This window comes from Lissotriton vulgaris, chromosome 3_1 (genome assembly GCF_964263255.1).
Source record: "Lissotriton vulgaris chromosome 3_1, aLisVul1.2, whole genome shotgun sequence".
In the NCBI taxonomy this organism is placed as follows: Eukaryota; Metazoa; Chordata; class Amphibia; order Caudata; family Salamandridae; genus Lissotriton; species Lissotriton vulgaris.
The window spans coordinates 145,586,386-145,607,642 of NC_141689.1; the positions used below are offsets into that span (position 1 = coordinate 145,586,386).

General features: G+C 42.9%; 1 protein-coding gene across 2 annotated transcripts in view; it reads left to right on the forward strand.

The window, feature by feature from the left end:
- Window positions 1-21,257, forward strand: part of LOC147726113 (CMRF35-like molecule 9) — a 245,911-nt gene that overhangs the window by 220,485 nt on the left and 4,169 nt on the right. For both annotated transcript variants that reach the window (XM_086960219.1, XM_086960217.1), the window contains 2 exons: window positions 3,657-3,716; window positions 3,905-3,964. In XM_086960219.1, the coding sequence (XP_086816345.1) occupies window positions 3,657-3,716; window positions 3,905-3,964 (120 nt within the window). The remainder of the gene's footprint in view (window positions 1-3,656; window positions 3,717-3,904; window positions 3,965-21,257) is intronic.

Consider the following 21,257-nt stretch of genomic DNA (forward strand, 5'->3'; position numbering starts at 1 on the left):
AGGGAGTTGGTTATCTGCAGCTGTTCCTGCTTCCCGATCTCTCCGTGCCTCCTCATTTTCTGAGACCTCGGATTCGTTTGTGTCTCCCGATTCTTCTCCTCTTGTTGTAGCTTTTTTGCTCGCTCTCAATGCTTTCACCTGAGCATCATATCGCTTAGCGAATGTTAGTACCCTGCCCCTTACATAGTCTCCTTCGTCTCTTTCAAATTTTTCCTGTTTTCGTTTCCTGATTTTGACCTTCGTATGCTTTTAGGCGTTTTGTCATGGCGCTTTTTAGTTCTTCCAGCCTTTTACTCTCCTCCCCTAGTGCTTCTATTTCTTTTTCAAGTTCTGTTATTTCCTCGCGTGTTTTTTCATGATCGCTCCACGCAAACTTTATCAGCAATTTTAACAGTCCTTGGCAAAAATCTCCTGTGTACTCCGACCATTCCTCTAGAAGCTTGGGGTCCGGGTTCTCGTAGGCTGGGACTGTGTATACTCTCAGTCCCCTAGGCACCCGTTTCACCTCCACATAGTTCTGTAGTGACGTGGCTTCCCACCACTTTCTAATTTCTCTTTCAAATAATCTTTCCAATTTGCTGTACAAAGTTGTTACCGTTGCTGTTGACCCTTGTGTTTCGTTTTGTTTTTTCTTTTTTGTCACACTTGCCTGTGTGCGTTTTTTAAAAACATTTTCTGCCGCCTCCTGGCGGTCTGTCTCGCTGTACATGGCACGTCGATGTCGTTATATTTTCTTGGAGTTTTTTTGTTGCTTTGTTAAAACTCCTGCTCAGACTCCCTCGTGCACCTCACCCACTTTGATTTTCGGCTCTTCGCACTCTCGGTCAGTGCGTCGATATCCTTTCTTTTCTCCACGTGGGAAATGGCGGTGCGCGACGTTTTGTATTTTGCTGCCTCTTTTCGCCAGGTCGCGCACTCTAGCACGGGTGCATTGCTGCGAGGGGCGAACCTCGCTCGTATTTTTGCTCCTTTTCCTCTGTAGTTCCCAAAGAAAACAAGCACTCGCGGGAGGAGGGTCAAACAGTTTTTATTCCTGACCCTCTGAGCACCAGACGCGTTTCGGCTTCTGCCTTTGTCAGTGGTACACTGACGCGCCATTTTTTCTGTTTTAAATATCCCCCTTGTGATACAAACAAATGGAGATGGAAATGGGACTTTTTGCCCAACTTTTTCGGCCATCTTTGAACTGTTATTTACATTGTAATACATGCATTTTCATTACGCCCTAAATGGGCTTACTTTACAGTCACAAATTTGTGTAATCATTTTACATTCCATCAAGTTATTCGGCCCTGGATGGGCTTTTTGTAAATGCCAGTTCATTGTAACAATTTACTCTTTCCATCTTCCAAGAACTTTGTGCAAATCATAGTATAACACCCACACCCAAATAAACAAAAAAGTTCCTCATAATAATAAAACCACTTTTGTGTTTTCCTAATCTTTTCTCATGCTTATCTTGCGGTCAACTGCTACTGTGCACTACTGCTCAACACTGCCCTGGGAGTTCTAGCCTAAGTGTACTGTCATTTCTTCGTGGCTATTCAAGCCCCCGGGGTTCTTGGTCCCAATGTCTATTATGTATCTGGATTCTAACCTCCTTAGTTTTTGCAGCCTATCCCCACCTCTGGGATTGTTGGGGACCTGATCTAATATAAAGTATTCCAGTAGTTTGCTGTTGCTTTTGTGATGTTGTCTGTAATGTCTCGCTACTGGATACGATGGATCACAGTTTGTTATGGCTCTGAGATGTTTCAGAATACGCATTTTTGTGGGATTTACAGTGCTGCCTATATAGCGTAATCCGCAGGGACACACTAGACAATACACTGTGTAGGGTGTTGTGCAGGTCAAAAAGGATTTAATTTTTCTTGTTTCGCCTCTCACTTGGTAAGTTATGACTTTTTTGCTCCTTTTGCACGCTTTACAACATCCACAGGGATGGAAACCCATTATTGGTTTCCCAAATGGATCTTTTACAGGACGTGCAAGGTAGCTATTCATTAGTGTGTTTTTAAGTGCCCTTGCTCTCCTATAAGTTACCAACGGTTGCGTCGGTATGTCTGTGCCTATTACCGGATCTGTAGTTAGCAGATTCCAGTTTCTTCTCAAGGCTGATCTTAACTGCCCTGCTCCTTCTGAAAACGCAAATGCTTGTTTTCTTTGGGAACTACAGAGGAAAAGGAGCAAAATATATATATATATATATATATATATATATATATATATATATATATATATATTTATATATATATATATATTTATATATGTATATATATAGATATATATACCATTCTTAAACTTTTTAGAAACACACAGTCAATGGATGATGTCATTTGAGATGTCATCAGTCATGAAAGTTATTTTCATTGTGTTTATTTTACTTTTGCATTAATTTCGATTGCTTTATATAAATATGATCAATTTGTTATTGTTTACTTAATATTACTTTGTTATTTCTTCATTTGCACTAATTTTGGTAAAACATACTTGTTTTTTTAAGTAGATGTTGTCTGATGCTGCTTTTGTATTGTTTCGTTTTCGCCTAAAAAGTGCTTTAGTTATATGGTGAGACCTTGTGACTGACAGATATACACACTCTCGCTCTCTCGTCTTCCTTCTTTCTCTGTCTGCCATTGGCTACTGTGGGGCAGCTGGCTTTAAAGAAAGGTTTATCCATCAGCCTTGTTATCAACCCACAAATTACTGAGCATTTGAACTACTTAAAAACTGTAGTTTACATCCATGATAGAGCTTCAGGCTATGTTTTTTATACAATAGATGTCCCTAAAGCTGTCAAGTGCTACCTGGATGCTCTCTTTATCTCTACATTTTCCAGCACCTTTAAAAAAAGATCTTTTTTTACCTTTTTGACACAGCCCCGTCAAAATGGTAAACAGAAATATTGATGACAGCGCATCATAAGATCATGAGTATCACAATGCATATGCCATGGCGGCAATGGCACATGCACACATGGAGGCCCTATTGTAATGGGTCTACAAGGATGCTGCTGTAGATGCACATGTATCAATCCATTTGCACTTATATGTTGGGACATTGTTCTTCTGATGTGCTAGGAACTTTAAACAACTATAGCAAAGCCTGACTCTCCTTCAAATACAAGACCTGTTGGCTTTGCAAATACTTGCTTAAATGGTTGGCTTAAGGCTCTCCTGTCATCTCATTTTCGTACTTTATAGAAGAGAAAGAGTGGGTATTTTGAAGCCTCCTTTGCCTGCATTATAGTCGTGTTTATGCTTCTTTATGAAATGAAGTTTGGGTGGCAAGGGAGCTATCTTTTTAGTCCTTTGCTTCTTTCTATCTAAGGAAGTACCATATTGAAGACTCCATTGTCTAAGCTTTATTTCAAATAGAAACAAATACAAGACTGTATTCAAAATAAAGGAATTGTTCAACATAGGGCACCTTTTGTTTCTTGCATTTATCTGGCTGTAATATGCTAATGATGGGGCAAGCGTTTTAGTCCATTAAGTACAGACCTTTAGACTTTGCCAGTCATCGTTTACAAATGTTGTTATTGCAAAGCACTAACCCCTTCAGTTTTGCACCAGGATTCTGTTCGTTTCATTTTTGCAGTTTATTGTTTCTTTTTTCTATTAAGTAAATCTATTTCTTCTGATTTTCACCCCTAGAACCAAACAAAACACAACCTCCAGTAACACCAACAGGTTACATTATCTTTGATGATGAAGGTGAGCCTTTGTGTTTTAGTCCATTAAATACAGACCTAATGACTTTGCCAGTCCTCGTTTACAAATGCTGTTATTGCCAAGCACTAACCTCTCTACGTTTGTACCAGGATTATGCTCGTTTTTTTTTGCAGTTTAATGTTTCTTTTTTTTCTATGGAGTAATCTATCTCCTCTGATTTTAACATCTAGAACGAACCAAAAAACAGCTACCAGTAACACAAAAGGAATCAAGTACGTCAGATGAAAAGGGTGAGCCTTTGACAAACAAAGTTGAATACTACATTGTGTATTTAACTTGTCTTTTTATTGTATTTGATGACTACATTATGCCAATGTTAGTAGTCGATAGTATTATTTTTGAGAATACAAATGTAAGAAGACTAGTGAAATTTCATGAATACTCCCTTAACACCAGCAGATTATTAAAATATGAATCATAATTGTTAAATATTTGTATCGTAGTCATGCAGATTTCATTTGCAATGCATTAAATCTATTGAACACAAACGTACCATTGATAATGTGAATACTCCTGGACTGCGATGAGTTCTAACAGACTGCTACAGAAATAGTTATGTTCTGTAGCTGTAGTGTTTATTTACTGTGCAAAATCAGTTACATTAAAACATAAGTAGTGTGAGATGATGTCTCCACCCTGGGTGTGCCTCCTAGAATATTCAGCAGGGAATATTGTGAGACCCTGGCATCATAGATAGTATATGGATAATAGGAGGGATAATATGAAAATATGGAAAGGTAAGTCAGTGTAGATTTGTTTTATACCTAACACCACTTGACGGTATGCAAGTCTTCAAGGTGCCGGCTGTGGAGTTAAGAATAGTCAATCTATACTTCCTCTATACGCATGGACCTTTCGATACTTTGTTTCATGGTATTTTGTTAATGATGTTATGAGTTGGCCTAACGGCTACGGCGCTCAACCTCGGACTTGGGGATCTGGATTCGAGTCTCGGTAACAACGCCAAAACCCTCCTGTGATTCTGGACAAATCACTTAATCTTCCCATGCCTAAAACGAATATGTGTCCTCATGTAACGTAACTGGTGCTATGTAAGGCACTCTGATACCTGATTCGGTTCAGGTCTAGTTCGCGCTATATAAAACTCTGCAAAAAAATATAAAAAATACTACGATATTCAGGAAACAACCTTTACAACGCAACCATTACATCGCACTACACTTACAACGCAGTCATTACATCGTAACATCCTTTACAACGCATGTCACTACAACGCATCCCATTACAATGCATACCATTGGAGTTAGAATAGTAATTTTTAACCCCTACATTATCCAACACTTACCTTACTGTTGCACCCCCTGGAGTTAGAATAGTAATTTTTACCCCGTTACTATCCTATACTTACCTTAAATGCAATATAATGGTATGCGTTGTAATGGTGTGCATTGTAAAGGTAGTATGCGATGTAATGGAATGAGTTGTAAAGGTAATTTTTTAAAATGCGATGTGGTGTCATGCGATGTAATGCAATACGTTGTAGTGGATGTTGTGATGTAAAAACTGTGTTGTAAGTGCATGCGTTGTAAATGTATGCGTTGTAACGTCATACATTCCGAAATTCCTATGGTTGATATACCGTGGGACAATCTGCACCCTGCATTGCTGCCTTTCTTCTGCTGAGACCCAGCTCTTGAGAGCCTGCGTGATGCTTCCTGCAGTGCAAGGCTTATTCAATGACTCCTGTGCGAGTCCAAAGAAGATGCACCCTGACGCTGCTGCAGAAGAACAATTTCCCAGGGGACCTGACTGGTGGGACTGTGTAGCCCCACCACTTCTAGTTGCCCACTTTGCCGGGTTGATGGTTCCCATATCAGTCCATGGTCAGAGACCCAAGAAAAGGCCCTCACTGCTGAGCAGTGCGGGCATATCAAGCTGCAGAACCAGACATGGTAGGAAAGTGAACCAGGCATTGAACCATTACCTAAAGACCTCAAACAAGTAAACATTTATTTCTATTATGCAAAAAAACTAGCACTACTTGGATAAGCAATAAATTGTGAATTTTACATGTGCACCTTAGTTTGGGCATTGTGTCTCACCCCCGGCCCACTCCCACTCGACCACACCTTGGGACATATTACCAAGGCTGCGCTATAAAATTATCGCCGCTTTTGCGACCGTTTTCGGCAGAAAAGTGGTGATAATTTTATTGCCTTATCAGCAAAGACACGCTGTCTCATGTTTTGCACAAAACAACGCCCAGCTTTGCATCTCTAATGAGATGCAAAGTAGGCCTTCGCGCCAAAATAATTGGAGAAATGTCGCTAACCGACATTTCTCCAACTATGAAGCTGCACGCAAACAAGCAGAACGTTAAGAAAAGTGGCGCTAACCACAGTTAACAACACTTTCCTAATGCCTGCTTGTAACCTGATTTAAAGTACACAAAAACAATGGCCGGGCCGATTGAGTCGTTGCAACAATGCGCAGCCTAGTAAAATCAATTGCTAGGTTGGACAACCATTTGTATTGGATTAGTTCTTATTTTATAAAAAAATAATTTTAAGAAGTTTTTTGGCATCCAAAATACAACACAACATTTACAAAAATACAAAAATACATTCAATCTACTGAAGAAAACATATCAAACAGAATATTTAAACAAGAAAATTGTAACAGACAATTAACATGGACAACTATGCTATGCCTCAAGTCAATCAATCGTTGAGGCACCAATCCTGGATACGAACTGAACAAGTGGACTAACAAATTGTTATAATAGCCTACTTGTTACCACCTACACAAGATACACAATGAAGTTTGTCACAGAGTGCTTTGACTAGGAATGACACAGAAACTGCTTAGTAATTTACAAGTGTGTTGGTTAATTCCTATCAAGCCCTAGCTATTTTGTATCTTGGAGGTAAGAACGTCGACGAGTTTCGAACCCAATCAGATTTTACGGGTTCTCCTCAGGACACGGACTGGGGGGTCGTTGTCACTGTGAAATAATAATTTAAGAACGGTATAAGTAAAGGAAATACTTCTAGCAACCTCTTCGTTCAGACTCAAACACTCTAAAAATAAATGTACCTTATTGATGGAGGGTTCAGATCACTCCCTGTAAACAGATAGCGTAAAGATCTCAGTTAGATACATTATTGCACTGTCCCAGCTGTGCTACACTTGTAAACCTATGTGACCGTGACATACCTCAAAGGTGCGCAAAGGTTGCGGAAAGGGGGTGCCGGCACACGTCAGATATTCATTGTTCAGTCTTTGTAACTAAAGGAAGCAGAGGGACCTTGCGTTATTGCCCGTTTTTTACATCTAAGTTGCTAGGACGTTCGAAAGATTATGCAGTCCTACCTTCGTGTTTTGGGCAGAGTTCGTTCTCACTGCACGCGTGTAGAGGCGGCAGCCGCCGCACGGGCTTATCAGCTGTTGATACAAAGAGCGAGCGGTTAGGAAGCCGTTAGTTTCCCACTCTCTCGGTATCCCATTTGTCCCTGACAGATGACTTACTTCTAGCGGGGTTTGGAGACGCTTCGGTCCGGCACCCATCTGGTTCTGGAAGACAGACTGGTAGCCCGAGGGGGCGTGTTTTCTTGTATTTGAACTGACTGCGGTGCCAATGCCTGTTGGGAGACGTAGTTTAATCTACCATATCTTTGAATTTGAGGGGTAACTATGATTGAAAGCCTGAGACTCCTGTTTAAATGTACTAACGTACCAATGTCTGTGACGACATGGTCTGATGGATCCTCTTTTGCTGGGGTTATCTGAAAATACGGTCACATGGGCAGCAACAAGCGGAGGCAGGTTCACGTTGCAGCAGTACAGATCACTACAGATTGCTGAATTCATTTAGGTCATTTAATCCCGACATAGCAGTGTCGAATTTTAAAATGAGGTAGGCCTCTTTTTGTGTCAGTCGTACATCCGGGTCCCCACCGGCACCCGCGATGTTTTTGATACTTGCCAGGATCGTCCATTTGAGGTCAGTGACCGAATGTTCTTTTTTCAGAAAGTGGGACACTAGTGGCGCTGTAAGCACTTTGTTATTAATCCGTGATCTGTGTTGGATTATGCGTTGGCGCACTTCTTGTGTTGTTTTGCCTATATAAACTTTCCCACATGAGCAGGTTATGGCATAGACTGCATATTTGGTTTTGCAGTTCGTGAAATCCTCATGTCGCCAATGTTTTTTGCCGTCAGTGAAGTGTGTTCCTTCCATCGTCAGGCTACACACCGAGCATGTGCCGCATTTATGATGTCCTTTCACTGGGCCCATATTGAACAGGGTACTTTGTGTTTCTCTTTTGGTTGTAGCTCGAGTGGAAGAGATCTGCTGTCCTAAACTGCGATTTTTCTTTAACGCAAACAGTGGTTTGCCAATCTCGGGAATGACTTCTTCAACCAAGTGCCAGTTGTTCCGGATAATTTTCTGCACCGGGGTTGTGTGGGGTCCAAAAGTGGATACACATACCATCCGTTCCGTTGGTGGTTTTTCTCTCTTCTGCAAAAGATGTTCTCTAGGTGTCCATCTTGCCCTCTTCATAGAAGACAGAAGACAGAATATTTAAACAAGAAAACAGAAGACTTCGTCACCCATGGTGAAGCACTTACCAACAAATTGAAAGAAAGAGGATATCCTGGTAAGCTCTTAAAACACTCTATGAAGAGGGCAAGATGGACACCTAGAGAACATCTTTTGCAGAAGAGAGAAAAACCACCAACGGAACGGATGGTATGTGTATCCACTTTTGGACCCCACACAACCCCGGTGCAGAAAATTATCCGGAACAACTGGCACTTGGTTGAAGAAGTCATTCCCGAGATTGGCAAACCACTGTTTGCGTTAAAGAAAAATCGCAGTTTAGGACAGCAGATCTCTTCCACTCGAGCTACAACCAAAAGAGAAACACAAAGTACCCTGTTCAATATGGGCCCAGTGAAAGGACATCATAAATGCGGCACATGCTCGGTGTGTAGCCTGACGATGGAAGGAACACACTTCACTGACGGCAAAAAACATTGGCGACATGAGGATTTCACGAACTGCAAAACCAAATATGCAGTCTATGCCATAACCTGCTCATGTGGGAAAGTTTATATAGGCAAAACAACACAAGAAGTGCGCCAACGCATAATCCAACACAGATCACGGATTAATAACAAAGTGCTTACAGCGCCACTAGTGTCCCACTTTCTGAAAAAAAAACATTCGTCACTGACCTCAAATGGACGATCCTGGCAAGTATCAAAAACATCGCGGGTGCCGGTGGGGACCCGGATGTACGACTGGCACAAAAAGAGGCCTACCTCATTTTAAAATTCGACACTGCTATGTCGGGATTAAATGACCTAAATGAATTCAGCAATCTGTAGTGATCTGTACTGCTGCAAGGTGAACCTGCCTCCGCTTGTTGCTGCCCATGTGACCGTATTTTCAGATAACCCCAGCAAAAGAGGATCCATCAGACCATGTCGTCACAGACATTGGTACGTTAGTACATTTAAACAGGAGTCTCAGGCTTTCAATCATAGTTACCCCTCAAATTCAAAGATATGGTAGATTAAACTACGTCTCCCAACAGGCATTGGCACCGCAGTCAGTTCAAATACAAGAAAACACGCCCCCTCGGGCTACCAGTCTGTCTTCCAGAACCAGATGGGTGCCGGAACGAAGCGTCTCCAAACCCCGCTAGAAGTAAGTCATCTGTCAGGGACAAATGGGATACCGAGAGAGTGGGAAACTAACGGCTTCCTAACCGCTCGCTCTTTGTATCAACAGCTGATAAGCCCGTGCGGCGGCTGTCGCCTCTACACGCGTGCAGTGAGAACGAACTCTGCCCAAAACACGAAGGTAGGACTGCATAATCTTTCGAACGTCCTAGCAACTTAGATGTAAAAAACGGGCAATAACGCAAGGTCCCTCTGCTTCCTTTAGTTACAAAGACCGAACAATGAATATCTGATGTGTGCCGGCACCCCCTTTCCGCAACCTTTGCGCACCTTTGAGGTATGTCACGGTCACATAGGTTTACAAGTGTAGCACAGCTGGGACAGTGCAATAACGTATCTAACTGAGATCTTTACGCTATCTGTTTACAGGGAGTGATCTGAACCCTCCATCAATAAGGTACATTTATTTTTAGAGTGTTTGAGTCTGAACGAAGAGGTTGCTAGAAGTAGTTCCTTTACTTATACCGTTCTTAAATTATTATTTCACAGTGACAACGAACCCCCAGTCCGTGTCCTGAGGAGAACCCGTAAAATCTGATTGGGTTCGAAACGCGTCGACGTTCTTACCTCCAAGATACAAAATAGCTAGGGCTTGATAGGAATTAACCAACACACTTGTAAATTACTAAGCAGTTTCTGTGTCATTCCTAGTCAAAGCAATCTGTGACAAACTTCATTGTGTATCTTGTGTAGGTGGTAACAAGTAGGCTATTATAACAATTTGTTAGTCCACTTGTTCAGTTCGTATCCAGGATTGGTGCCTCAACGATTGATTGACTTGAGGCATAGCATAGTTGTCCATGTTAATTGTCTGTTACAATTTTCTTGTTTAAATATTCTGTTTGATTTGTTTTCTTCAGTAGATTGAATGTATTTTTGTATTTTTGTAAATGTTGTGTTGTATTTTGGATGCCAAAAAACTTCTTAACATTTTTTTTTTTTTAAATAAGAACTAATCCAATACAAATGGTTGTCCAACCTAGCAATTGATTTTACTAGGGTGCGCATTGTTGCAACGACTCAATCTGCCCGGCCATTGTTTTTGTTTACTTTATAGTAGTGGTCCAGGCCGGACAGTGACAGGACCCAAGCCTTTCCTTGTTCTTTCCTTGTAACCTGATTTAGCCATGTAATCCAATGGGAGCTAGATTACATGGCTAAAATCACCCTGCCCTATCAGCAAGGTTTCGCTGGTTGCAGTGTGATTATCGCTGGACAATCACACTGTTTCCAGATAACGCATGGATTCCTATCGCTTAGGAGATATGCGTTGTTGATAGCACTCTATCTCCGCGATGGAATCCAGCGTCAGCCAGCGATAATTATCCACGGGCTAAAAGCGCTGAGCGATAATTATCGCAGGACCTTGCTAATATGCCCCCTTATTTCTTTGATATCTTTAATTTCTTTACCATTAGTCAACTCTGCCATAACATATGTCAAAAGGATTGTCAACTGCTCTTGATGCTGAAGTCAGAAGTATAAAGGGCACAGATACTCCACGGGGTGTCCTGGGCCGGCTTCTAGGCTACCTGAAAGCAGACAGTATTCTCACACTTGTTAAAACAGCCAGGCTTTTAATTTTTTCTTAAAAACCGATGTCTCCGCTGTTGTGCATAACCCCAAAGGAACTTTATTCTAGACTACCGACCCGAGATAGGAAAAAGACCTGCCTACCATTCTCGCTCGATATACCTTGGCCAGCTGACAGGTGGATAATCGGTGATTTCTCGAGGGGTCATCCTCTGTAACCTTTCTTTGACAATGAACACCTTATTGAGTCACTTAGGATTGAAGAACTGGCCTGACACTCTCCAAAAACTATAGCAATATATATGCCCACTGTGCACTTGAGCAATACTTAGGCACAGCACAAGTAATGACATCTGTGAGGCAATAATGTTTTTTAGCAGGCTCAGAAGAAATATTTACTACTAATGAAAATAGTAATAAACCCCACCAAATAATCTTGTACTGTTTCTACACATCCAGAACAATGTAAACTGAATGACCCACACTAGTGTAATATTTTCCTCAGAAGAGACTATAGAAATATTGACTTTGGCACTGTTATTATACTGGCACAACTCCACTCGAATATATGATATTAGAACATCGGAAAATTGGGAGCTCCATTGAAGACGATGGAGTGCTCCCTGCTTCTACGGGCCGATAAAGGCCCGCAGAGCAACATTCCAATGTCTTACAAAGGCCTTTCGGAGCTCGAGGGGATTTAAATTCCCTCGAGCTTCGAGAAGCTTTTGTTTTTATTTGTTTGAAACATTCTGCCCTCTAGTGGCAGAATGTTCTAATAGCCTTATAGCCCTTCGTAGCAGGGCTATACCGTCTATTAAAGTCCTGTTCCCTTCTTAAAGTCCCTCGCCTTCGGCTCAGGCCTTTAACGCGGGAGCGGGCCTTTTATAGCCCGCTACGGCGGGCTATCAGGCAATATTACTACGCATGCTTTACATCGCAAGCCATTACAAATCGGTCGTTACTACGACTGTGTTGTTACATCACGAACCATTACCTCACAAGTCGTTACAACGGTTTGTTGTAGGGGGCGCGCTGGATTTAGGAATAGTATAATTTAATATTCCTACTCCAGTTTGTGCAACAGCAGGGAAGGTGTTTTATTGTAAATCCAACACCAGCACGCTCCCTAAAGCAAGTCGTTGTAACAACTTGCGATGTAATGGTTTGCGAAGTAACAACGTGGTCATTGTAATGACCGCTTTGTAATGGCATGAGATGTGAAGCATGCGTTGTAAACGTTGTTTCCCCTCCACACCAGTCAGGATAGCAATACTAACTTCAACCAGACACTAAACCAATAATGAACCTGAGACGGATTTATACTACCATAGGAATGAATTGGGTTCTAAAGAATGACTACCACTATAGAAATAAGGACCATTGATCAGGCACCATGGTAGTAGTGACCTCAAACAATATCCCTAGGAACAATAGGCATTCACTAGCCACTACATGAAAGTAGCCTGCATCAAACACGGAATACCTGAATGACACCCCAAAGTAACAACCTCCCCAGGTCTTACACAGCACCAATCTCGCCACTGAACTGAGGAAATATCAGGCGTTGCAGACATAAAAGGGAGGACAACGGGCAGTGTTTCTTTCAAATGTTGAAAACCTGGCTTTTCCAGTTCACCAGGCTGTATGGTCTTAGATTAACCACTTTATCTAGAGGTGCCCCTGGCCCAGTTTCTGCAACAAATGCCAGTGCATACTATAAGGTGAAACCCAAGCTTTAATGTGATCAAGTAGAATTTTTTTAATCAAGTGTACAGATAATATGATACTGGGCAAATGAAAGTATGCCTCATATGTTTCTGAGACCTTTTCAGCACAATTTGGAAGCATTTAGAATCAGGAGAAATATTGATTTTAAACTATGAATATATTTTTTTTTAAAAAGTCCCATTCAAGTTCATGTGTCACCTCGTACTAAAGGCGTTTCTTTAAATCCTTAAGCGTTGAGACTTTTCCACTCAGTGCTGAGCCCAATATAGATATTTGGGGCAGTTAGAACTTAAGCTCCATAAATTGGGGATTCTACATGTACCCTTGATTTATGTCCTTGGTATGACCAAGAATATTGCCAAAATCTGTCACAATCGTTTATTTAATTTTTTTAAATGGCAAAAGAGTGCTATACAGTTTGAAGGCTGTTTGTGTTCACTCAAATCACTAGATAATAAAGGCTCATAGAATTACTTTCAGTCAAGCCTAATTTCAATAATAATTATTATATGTCGCCTTGTGGGTCACTGGGCGCCTGTTTTCGCCAACAAAATAGTTGTAACTGGATTCTTTGCTCTGCAAATGTGTACTTTCTGCCGGATGTCCTCAAGGCTTAGCTTCATGGTGTATATTCGTTTTGTTAACAACGATATTTGTACTGGTCTGTTTGGAACAAACCACTCTTAATCCTGTAGGAGGTTATTTATTTATCAGGAATAAATACTGGTGCTGTTCATCCATTAAAACAATTATGAAGCCAGGCATTGTGCCACTGCATGAGCACTTCTCAAATGAGTGTATCTTGAAAGCTTTTATACTGCTACACCCTACAGTACTAAAGGCATCTGAGCAAGGTAGCTTCATTCGCAAAGACAGTGTGGCCAACCTTAATATAGTGTATAGTGAAAGGATTCCTATAAACACTACTTCAAAAAGATACTTTACATAATCCAGGATTTACAGCAGTTGATACTGAAGGGAGGCGGATGAATCAGAGTCTGACTGAAGAGTGCACCACTTGAATACTGTTGCAAAGGCCAATCTTGAGGTACAAATAACACGAAGCAATCATGGAGAAAGAGGAGGTTTATTTTACATCCATTCTTCATGTAGGTTAGCCAGCGAATGCCCAACAACCTCCTAACCACAGTACACCCTCAGTATTCCACATATTCGAAACATAACAAGATTCCTAACATTCCTATAATACACGAGCTAGTCACGAGCCGTGACATGAGCAGCACGCTCGCGACAGCTCGCATTACATAAACAGTTCCCAACAAATACAATGTCAAGTGCACAGGTTCTTTATGTGCTGAAAACAGACGGGCCTCTGCTATGCGCTTGCTAGAAATTGCTAGGCACTTCCTATGAGGTAATTGCACATATAAAATATTTTTTGTTGAGGCTCAGAGGGACAGGGCAGTGCACAGCTATGGTTTGATCTTGTGCATCTTGTGGCTTATGTATTGCTTGAATGTAATTAGTATGTATGTGATTGTCAGAACCCCTTTCAGGGGGGCCCGGGTCATGCAGGGGCTACTGGACCCAACCGTGGGACTTGAGGCCTTTTCATTGTACCAAGTACTGTTCCTGTCACTGGAAATACAGAAGCCACGTACAACCGCAGCTCAAAGGAAGGGCAAGAGTTTTATTTCCAGCCTTTGACTTTCAAAAGGGAGTGTGGCAGATCAGTCAAAGCTACCTTATGAGGCTGGTGCAGGGTAAAACATCTAGGTTAGGCAGGGTAGGTATCACCCACAGTACTTAGACTTACCAAGCAGTGGAAAAAGGAATAAGACCTTCATTATGTGTTATCTATTAAATAATGTGTCTGTAAATGTCGTTCTACCACATTCTATGGTTAGTCGGGGATAGGATGTGCACAGGAAAGCAGTGGTACACTCCTATACACATTTAATATAGGGTTTAGCCAAGCTCAGAGTCTACTCTCACTAATTGCACTGTGCACATATGCATCACATTGTAGGTATTTCCTCAGTGAGCCCCTGATCAGTGTCACACAGTCCTTTAACAAAGGAACTCATCTGCAGACATCCGTCCTGCACATTGTGGGCAGAGTTAGATAGTCACAGCTGCAGAGTTCTGCTGAAGAAGCATTACAGAGGTCTTGATGACTGTTGTGGGCATGCAGGTGAGACTAATTCTCCTCTGCAGCTTTTGATGGTCACTTCCAGAGCAGCTTTGAGTGTTGCCACAAAGGGCACAGGGTGAGCTGAAGGTGGGTCACTGGGGGCCCGCTCACCTGGTGCTCCTTGTAGAGTTACGCAAGGCTTCACATCTGCGTGGGGCAAAGATTTACATCAGCAATTGCCATCCGTGGGGTGCCTTTCACAAGGCACATGCCCACCCCCCAAAGGGAACGGGCCACATCACAGGGCACTTCTTGCATGAAAGTGCATTGACCTCATGGAAGGGAGTTCATGGCGTCCTAGAGGTGACGGGCTCTCTCACAGCCTACCCTCATATTTTCAGTGCTTCATCAAGCAGGCTCCTCCAGAGTTCACCTTCAGTCGGGCTGGGCTGTGGGACGCTGTCTTCAGTAAGAGTCAGGCTTAGCAGTGCTAAGCACCTCATGATGGCATTGACACCTTGATCCCAGCTTATAGCAGTCCAAGCAGGTTCTAAGCACTCAAGGAAGCCTAGGTCAACACTATAGATGACGCGTGGCTACAACAGTCAAGATGGCAGCAGTATATTTCTACTGCTCTACCGTCAGAGACAGATAATCTGTTAAAATCCTTGTGCGAGGATGCCATCTGACCCCAGCACTTAGTCAGGAGGTCAGTCTGTGCTGTGTCAGATGCATTGCACCCCTTCCTGTCTTGAAGAGGGCTTGTGAGGTGCAGTTGGTCCTGTTGGTTCCCCTACCCCCCGCATTGCCCTGTGGTGCTGCCGGCTGGGACTGAAGTCTCCTGGCTCTAATTGTAATAGACTGCCTTGTGTGTGCAGGAGGGAGATGCATACAGGCCTGGCCCCTCTCTGACATCATGGAGTTGAGGCTTAGCTGCCAGCCACTGTGGTCAAGCAGCATGGACTGTTGCCTGGGCCCATAAGGGGCCGTGTTGTGATGGGCTTGTGGGCCTTTGATTATTAAACTATAGTACAATGGCTAGGTATGGGTATCCCATTAGGTGACCATACCCACTGAGGGCCTGAGTCACAAGGGGCTTCTCCACTCGTGGCGGAGTCCCCGCACTTGGGGCAGAATCTTTGCAACGAGAATTCACACTGCGAAGACTCCGCCTCGAGTGCGGAGAATCCTCGACAACTGTGGGGGTGAATCATGCCCCCAGTGTCATTATATGTTGACGACAAGTTAGTATATGTGAGAGGTGCGACTGAGGTGCCTGTTACTAATGTGTCAACACTTAACTCCTTTGCTAGTGTATCTGATCTCTGGATAAACTGGCACAAATTCTTCTTCTTTCTCCTTATTGCTTGTACACCAGCCGTGCATTCGGCCATTGGCAAGAAGACATACAATATCCCAATAGCATGGGAAAGGTGCACAGACTAGTCACCTGGCTGGTTAAAGCTATAGGAGAACACACACATCCCTCTGATGACCCTACAGCACAGATAGGAGACTGAGTTCGGACAGGGCATTCCATGACAAGAAATGAGGGAGAATCCAGACATATCACTCCGAAATATCCAGAAATGCCAGGTTTCTATACATATAAGTCAATATTCTGATTTGGTCCCATTTGTCACTAGCTGAAAATAAATGAATACTTTCCCAATGCAGATGCCTGCTGCCTGGGTTGTAATGCTGAAGGAGCCGACCTGATGCACATTCTATGTTTGCGTCCTTCTTTGTCCTCTTATTGGCCGATACTCATCTTAGCTCATACGGGTTACGGGATATTCAGCACTGCGTGTTTTTTGCAATTTCTTGGTCTGGCATTAATACTTGTAGACCAGTCCTTTAAATGGATAAAAATAAGTGCAGATACTCATTAAAATAGAGGGGTGGCAAGTGGGCGGGGCTAGAGGCGGGACTAAGGGCAAAATATGATCATACATAATTACTTCTGTACCAGTTGCAGCATATATTAAAACACAAAAGGAGTGTGTTTCTGTAAAAAAAAAAAAGAAAACAGATTAACTCCTTACACAAGATAAAAGTCATGATGGCACTTTCACCCGAATGGTCGCTCGCACCTGATTCACAGTGCGGGTCTGTCTAGAGACCTTGTCCTGTGAACACAGCGTAACACAAGCCCTCTCAACCGCCTGCAGTTTGGCCCATTCAAATGGGCGCTGCTGGAATCTTCGCCAGCAAATCTGCAAAAGGCTGCTTCAGCCGTGTTATTTACCAGTTCCTCGGAAGCAGAGTGGCCTCTGCCCTGGAGGAGAAACCTAACCTGAGCCTGCCATGCTGTTGATCAGAGTAACGGTACTCTCCCTGGCTCCAGAGAAGTGCCGGTACTGACGAGTACCGGCCCATTTAAAGCACTGTTGTAGACCGTACAATGATGCATCTCTGGGAGGCCATTGAGGCCACTGGCATACAGGAATGGCACTCTGAGGTACTGAAAGCCCTTAGAACAAGAAATCTGTGCTCCTCACAAGCGCATATTGTCACTGAGATGAGATGCTCTGCTGATTGAATTCCAGTCTAATATCAAGGATGGCACTCTCCAACCTTAGTGGACATTGTGGTCCCACTTCACCCGGGAAAATAACTGACAAATGCAGTTTTTCACAACATGGCATCCGCAACTCCACAGTCTACCCCAAGAAGTCCCAGTTTTTACATGGGAAAACTGTCTTGTATGTGCTTTAACCCTTGTACCGCTTCAAAATCTTTACAGAGACGATCTATGCATACTAATCGTAACGGCCTACTTCCTAAAAAAATGATAAATGACTGCCTTTCCACAACTATTTAATTGTTACTATTTATATTCCATATCTAACAGCAACATCATTAATTTAATCTCATTACGAGCTTTGATTTGTCCTGCCTAAGCACGAGAGGCAGGGAGTTCTACAACTTGGTTGCCAGAAAACTGAATGCGCATCCTCCCGTACGAGCTCTTTATGATGGTGGGAATACACGCTACGGAAGCGCCAGCTGATCTCAAGGGGGCATATTAACAAGGAACAGGGAAAATTAACGTTAAGGGCGCTTAGCGTTAATTTTGTTAACTCCCGCTATCGCTGGATAATATTGCTTGGTTATCGTGCTATTAACAACGCTAACCGCCTAGGCGAAAAAATATCCAGCGATAGCGGCATTTTGGGAGGTTATCGCTGGTAATGCAGCGATAAAACTACAAGGATAGGGATATCCTTGTTGATAGCCCTTGGTGGACTTGGCCATGCAATCCACCTCCCTTTGGATTACATGGCTAAGTCTGAAAAATAGCAGACGTAAAAAAGGAGCGTTAACCGTGGTTAGCGTGAAGCTTGATAATAGGAGAAATGTCGCTCAGCGACATTTCTCCTATTATTTTGTTATGGAATGCCCACTTTGCATCTCATTAGAGATGCAAAGGGAAGCGTAGTGGAAAAGGGTGCTAACATGTGATTTTGCATGTTAGCACCCTGTTGTTGATAGGGCGATATTTTTATCTCCGCTTCTCTGGCTTTTAAAGCCAAAAAAGCGGAGATAAAGCCCTTGATAATATGCCAAAAGGTTCTCTATGGGGAGTAGGTAGCAACCAAAGGATGCAAACAACTAGGGCCTTTGCTGTTGAGAATTTTGTGGCTATGGCACATGGCTTTTGAAGGAACAGGTTTCCTATAAGGAATCCAATGCAACTTTTCCAGAGCAAAAGCCGAGGGGAAGCATCTAAGCAGATTTATTAGAAGCCAAGCTGCCATGTTCTGCACTTGCTGGAGTCTATTAGTTGTGACTGAGAGACCCACAGTATGTTGCAGTAGTCTAGTCTGGACATGATTGGAGACTGCATCACTCTCTTCCTAGCTGACTCGGGCAAGAAAGTGTTTTAAAATCCCAAAACATTGTCCTGCTGGGCTAGTGATTCGATTGTCAAACCAGATGTCCACATTTTTGACTGCTGGCTTAGGTAAAGGTAAAGGACTCACGGAGTCAGGCCACCAAGCAGTTGACCAGATTGAAAGCTGCTTGCCACGGATGAGGACCTTCGTCTTCTTAGCATTTAGCATGGGACAACTCAGACTTATCCATTTTTAAATTTTAATTTCTTTATCCATTTTTCCAGTTTTTAGCACTGCCAAGTGCACTCCATGTGCAGACTACAGAGAAGGGCAGATTCTGTGCCCACAGAAAACAATACGAGTCTGTGGTACCTACGGATCATGTTTTCCTGATTTTCAATTTGTAATCCATGGAGAGGAGAGGGTACCACAGACCTCCCAGCCAATCCGAACAGAAGTTACACATGGGCTTATTCTTATGGTTGAAAGGTAGGCATTCAGAAATGTAGACCCAAATGTTCCACTGGAGGTAAAGCAATAAGGCGTCAATAGTTCATATATCCAAAAGAACTCATCCTTTCATTTAAAATAGTCTATCTTTATTTATTGAGTCTTCATCTAGGATACAATTGCTTTAATAGATTTCCAACAGATACAGACAGCCAACACGTGTTTCAGGGGCCGCCCCTTCAGCAAGTCTGTAAACAAATAAATACACACACTTCAATAGTTTAGATGAAAAAAGGGAGGATGTCTGGATATTTGAACTGAGGATATATTGCTTTTCCTCCTGTAAAGTGTAAAACATTTATATACAAGGCAGCACCAATGGGGTGTCGGTGTTTGGAAGTTGTAGCGCCGGGCTATTAATTCCTTTCGACTAGGGGTGGGTGGAATATTTCATTCCATCCACAGAATTGGTGGAAATTTTGGCCACTCCACTTTACTCTTTGACACAGAGTTCCAGCCAAATTTCGGCAATCACCGCGTGGCATATTTTTTCTGCTGTACGGCTCCAGAAATTACAAGTTTCTGAGGGCGATGTGGTGTCCCCTAGTGCAATTTTCTACTGCGGACGGTCGCAGTCAGAGGGCTGCTGCTTGAGCACATTTGCTGCAGTTCAGGTAGATTTTCAGCAAAGTGAACTTGAAAGGGCACGCACTCTTGGGCAATGAATGGTGCTGTATGCGCTGATTTTTCATCGCTGTGCTCACCACCGGCGCTAAATTGCAGCACAAGCAGCATATTTTCAGCCCGTTGGAGGAACATGAGGGAAGGCTGCTGAGTTTTTGTAACCCAGCGGAAATCCTTGGAGTGAAAATCCATGTGCTCTGACCACTTTGTGTAGAGATTGCTCTTTGATCTATTTGCACACAACACTTCACTTCTACGTTTGTGGTGGAAAGGGCTCACAGATCAATGGGTCCTAGTCCCTCCCCCGGGGGCCTACCCTCACCCTATTGTGGCCTGCTATTATCCCCCCAGCAAGGTCCATTACAGTATCAAGGCACCATGATCTCAATTTGACCTGACTTTACACTTGATGTCAATGAGGCACAGCAAATGTTCAACCACTCAAAAGCCTACTACGCAAGCAGGCTTAAGCAGCGGGTTCAAGTGTGGCATGTTATATCCAGCAAGGCTCCATGTGTCACACTCCTCAGAGGCACTGACCTTTTGCAAGCAGCTGGGCCCTAACAAACCTCCCATACCACCCAGGCGCTCGCCTCCGGATCGCCACATTTCTGCCAGTGCAGACATCTTCCCTACAGCCTCAAATGCTCCCTGGCTCATTTAAAAACACTGCCATTCACTTTTTGTTCCCGTACGCTGATTATCTATGTTAAAAGCCTGTCCTATATTCACCTCAAATAACCCTTTGCTAATAACCCTACGGCTATATACCCGTAATAAGTATTCAATGAAAGTATCGATTGCCACAGTGTTGTCTGCTCCCTTAGGTGTATTCAATGGTTGACATGTTGGGTTTTTTGGTTTTTAGTTGTTGCGGGGATTCGCGAGGTCACTATTGCCTAGTGTGGGTGGAGGATGGTTTTTGTTTATGTGGGTACTACTTTCTGTTTTCTTTTTGTTTCTGTGGTATGCTGGACAAGAATGCCCCTTGCTTCCAACACACGACTATACCTATAAAATAAATTCAGGTTGGTGACTGTGGAGGAATCAACAGTGGGCAGACTTCACGTTTATGACGTGGAATATTGGCAGTCTTAACAATCCTCAGAGAGGCAAACTAGGCCCTCACTCTAATCAACGTGTTCCCTGCCTTAAAGAGGTGACTCACTGAATGTCAAATGCTTCCTTAAACTGAACGGGGACAAGACAGAGCTTATGCTGTTAGGCAACAACATTGACAAGAGTGAGCCCCTCCCCTGGCCGGAATGCTTAGTAGCTGCTCCTACCCTGAAAAACAAAATAATGACTCCTGACATCTGGTTAGATGACAGGCTTACAATGGAAGTTCAAGCGAACTCGCTAGCGTAAAAATGCTTTTGTATTCTAAGGCTTGTAAGGAAAGTGTTGGATCTCCTATCCCCTTTGGCACAGAGACTCATCATCCAGGCTTGATCATATCTCAGTTGGATTACGGGAATT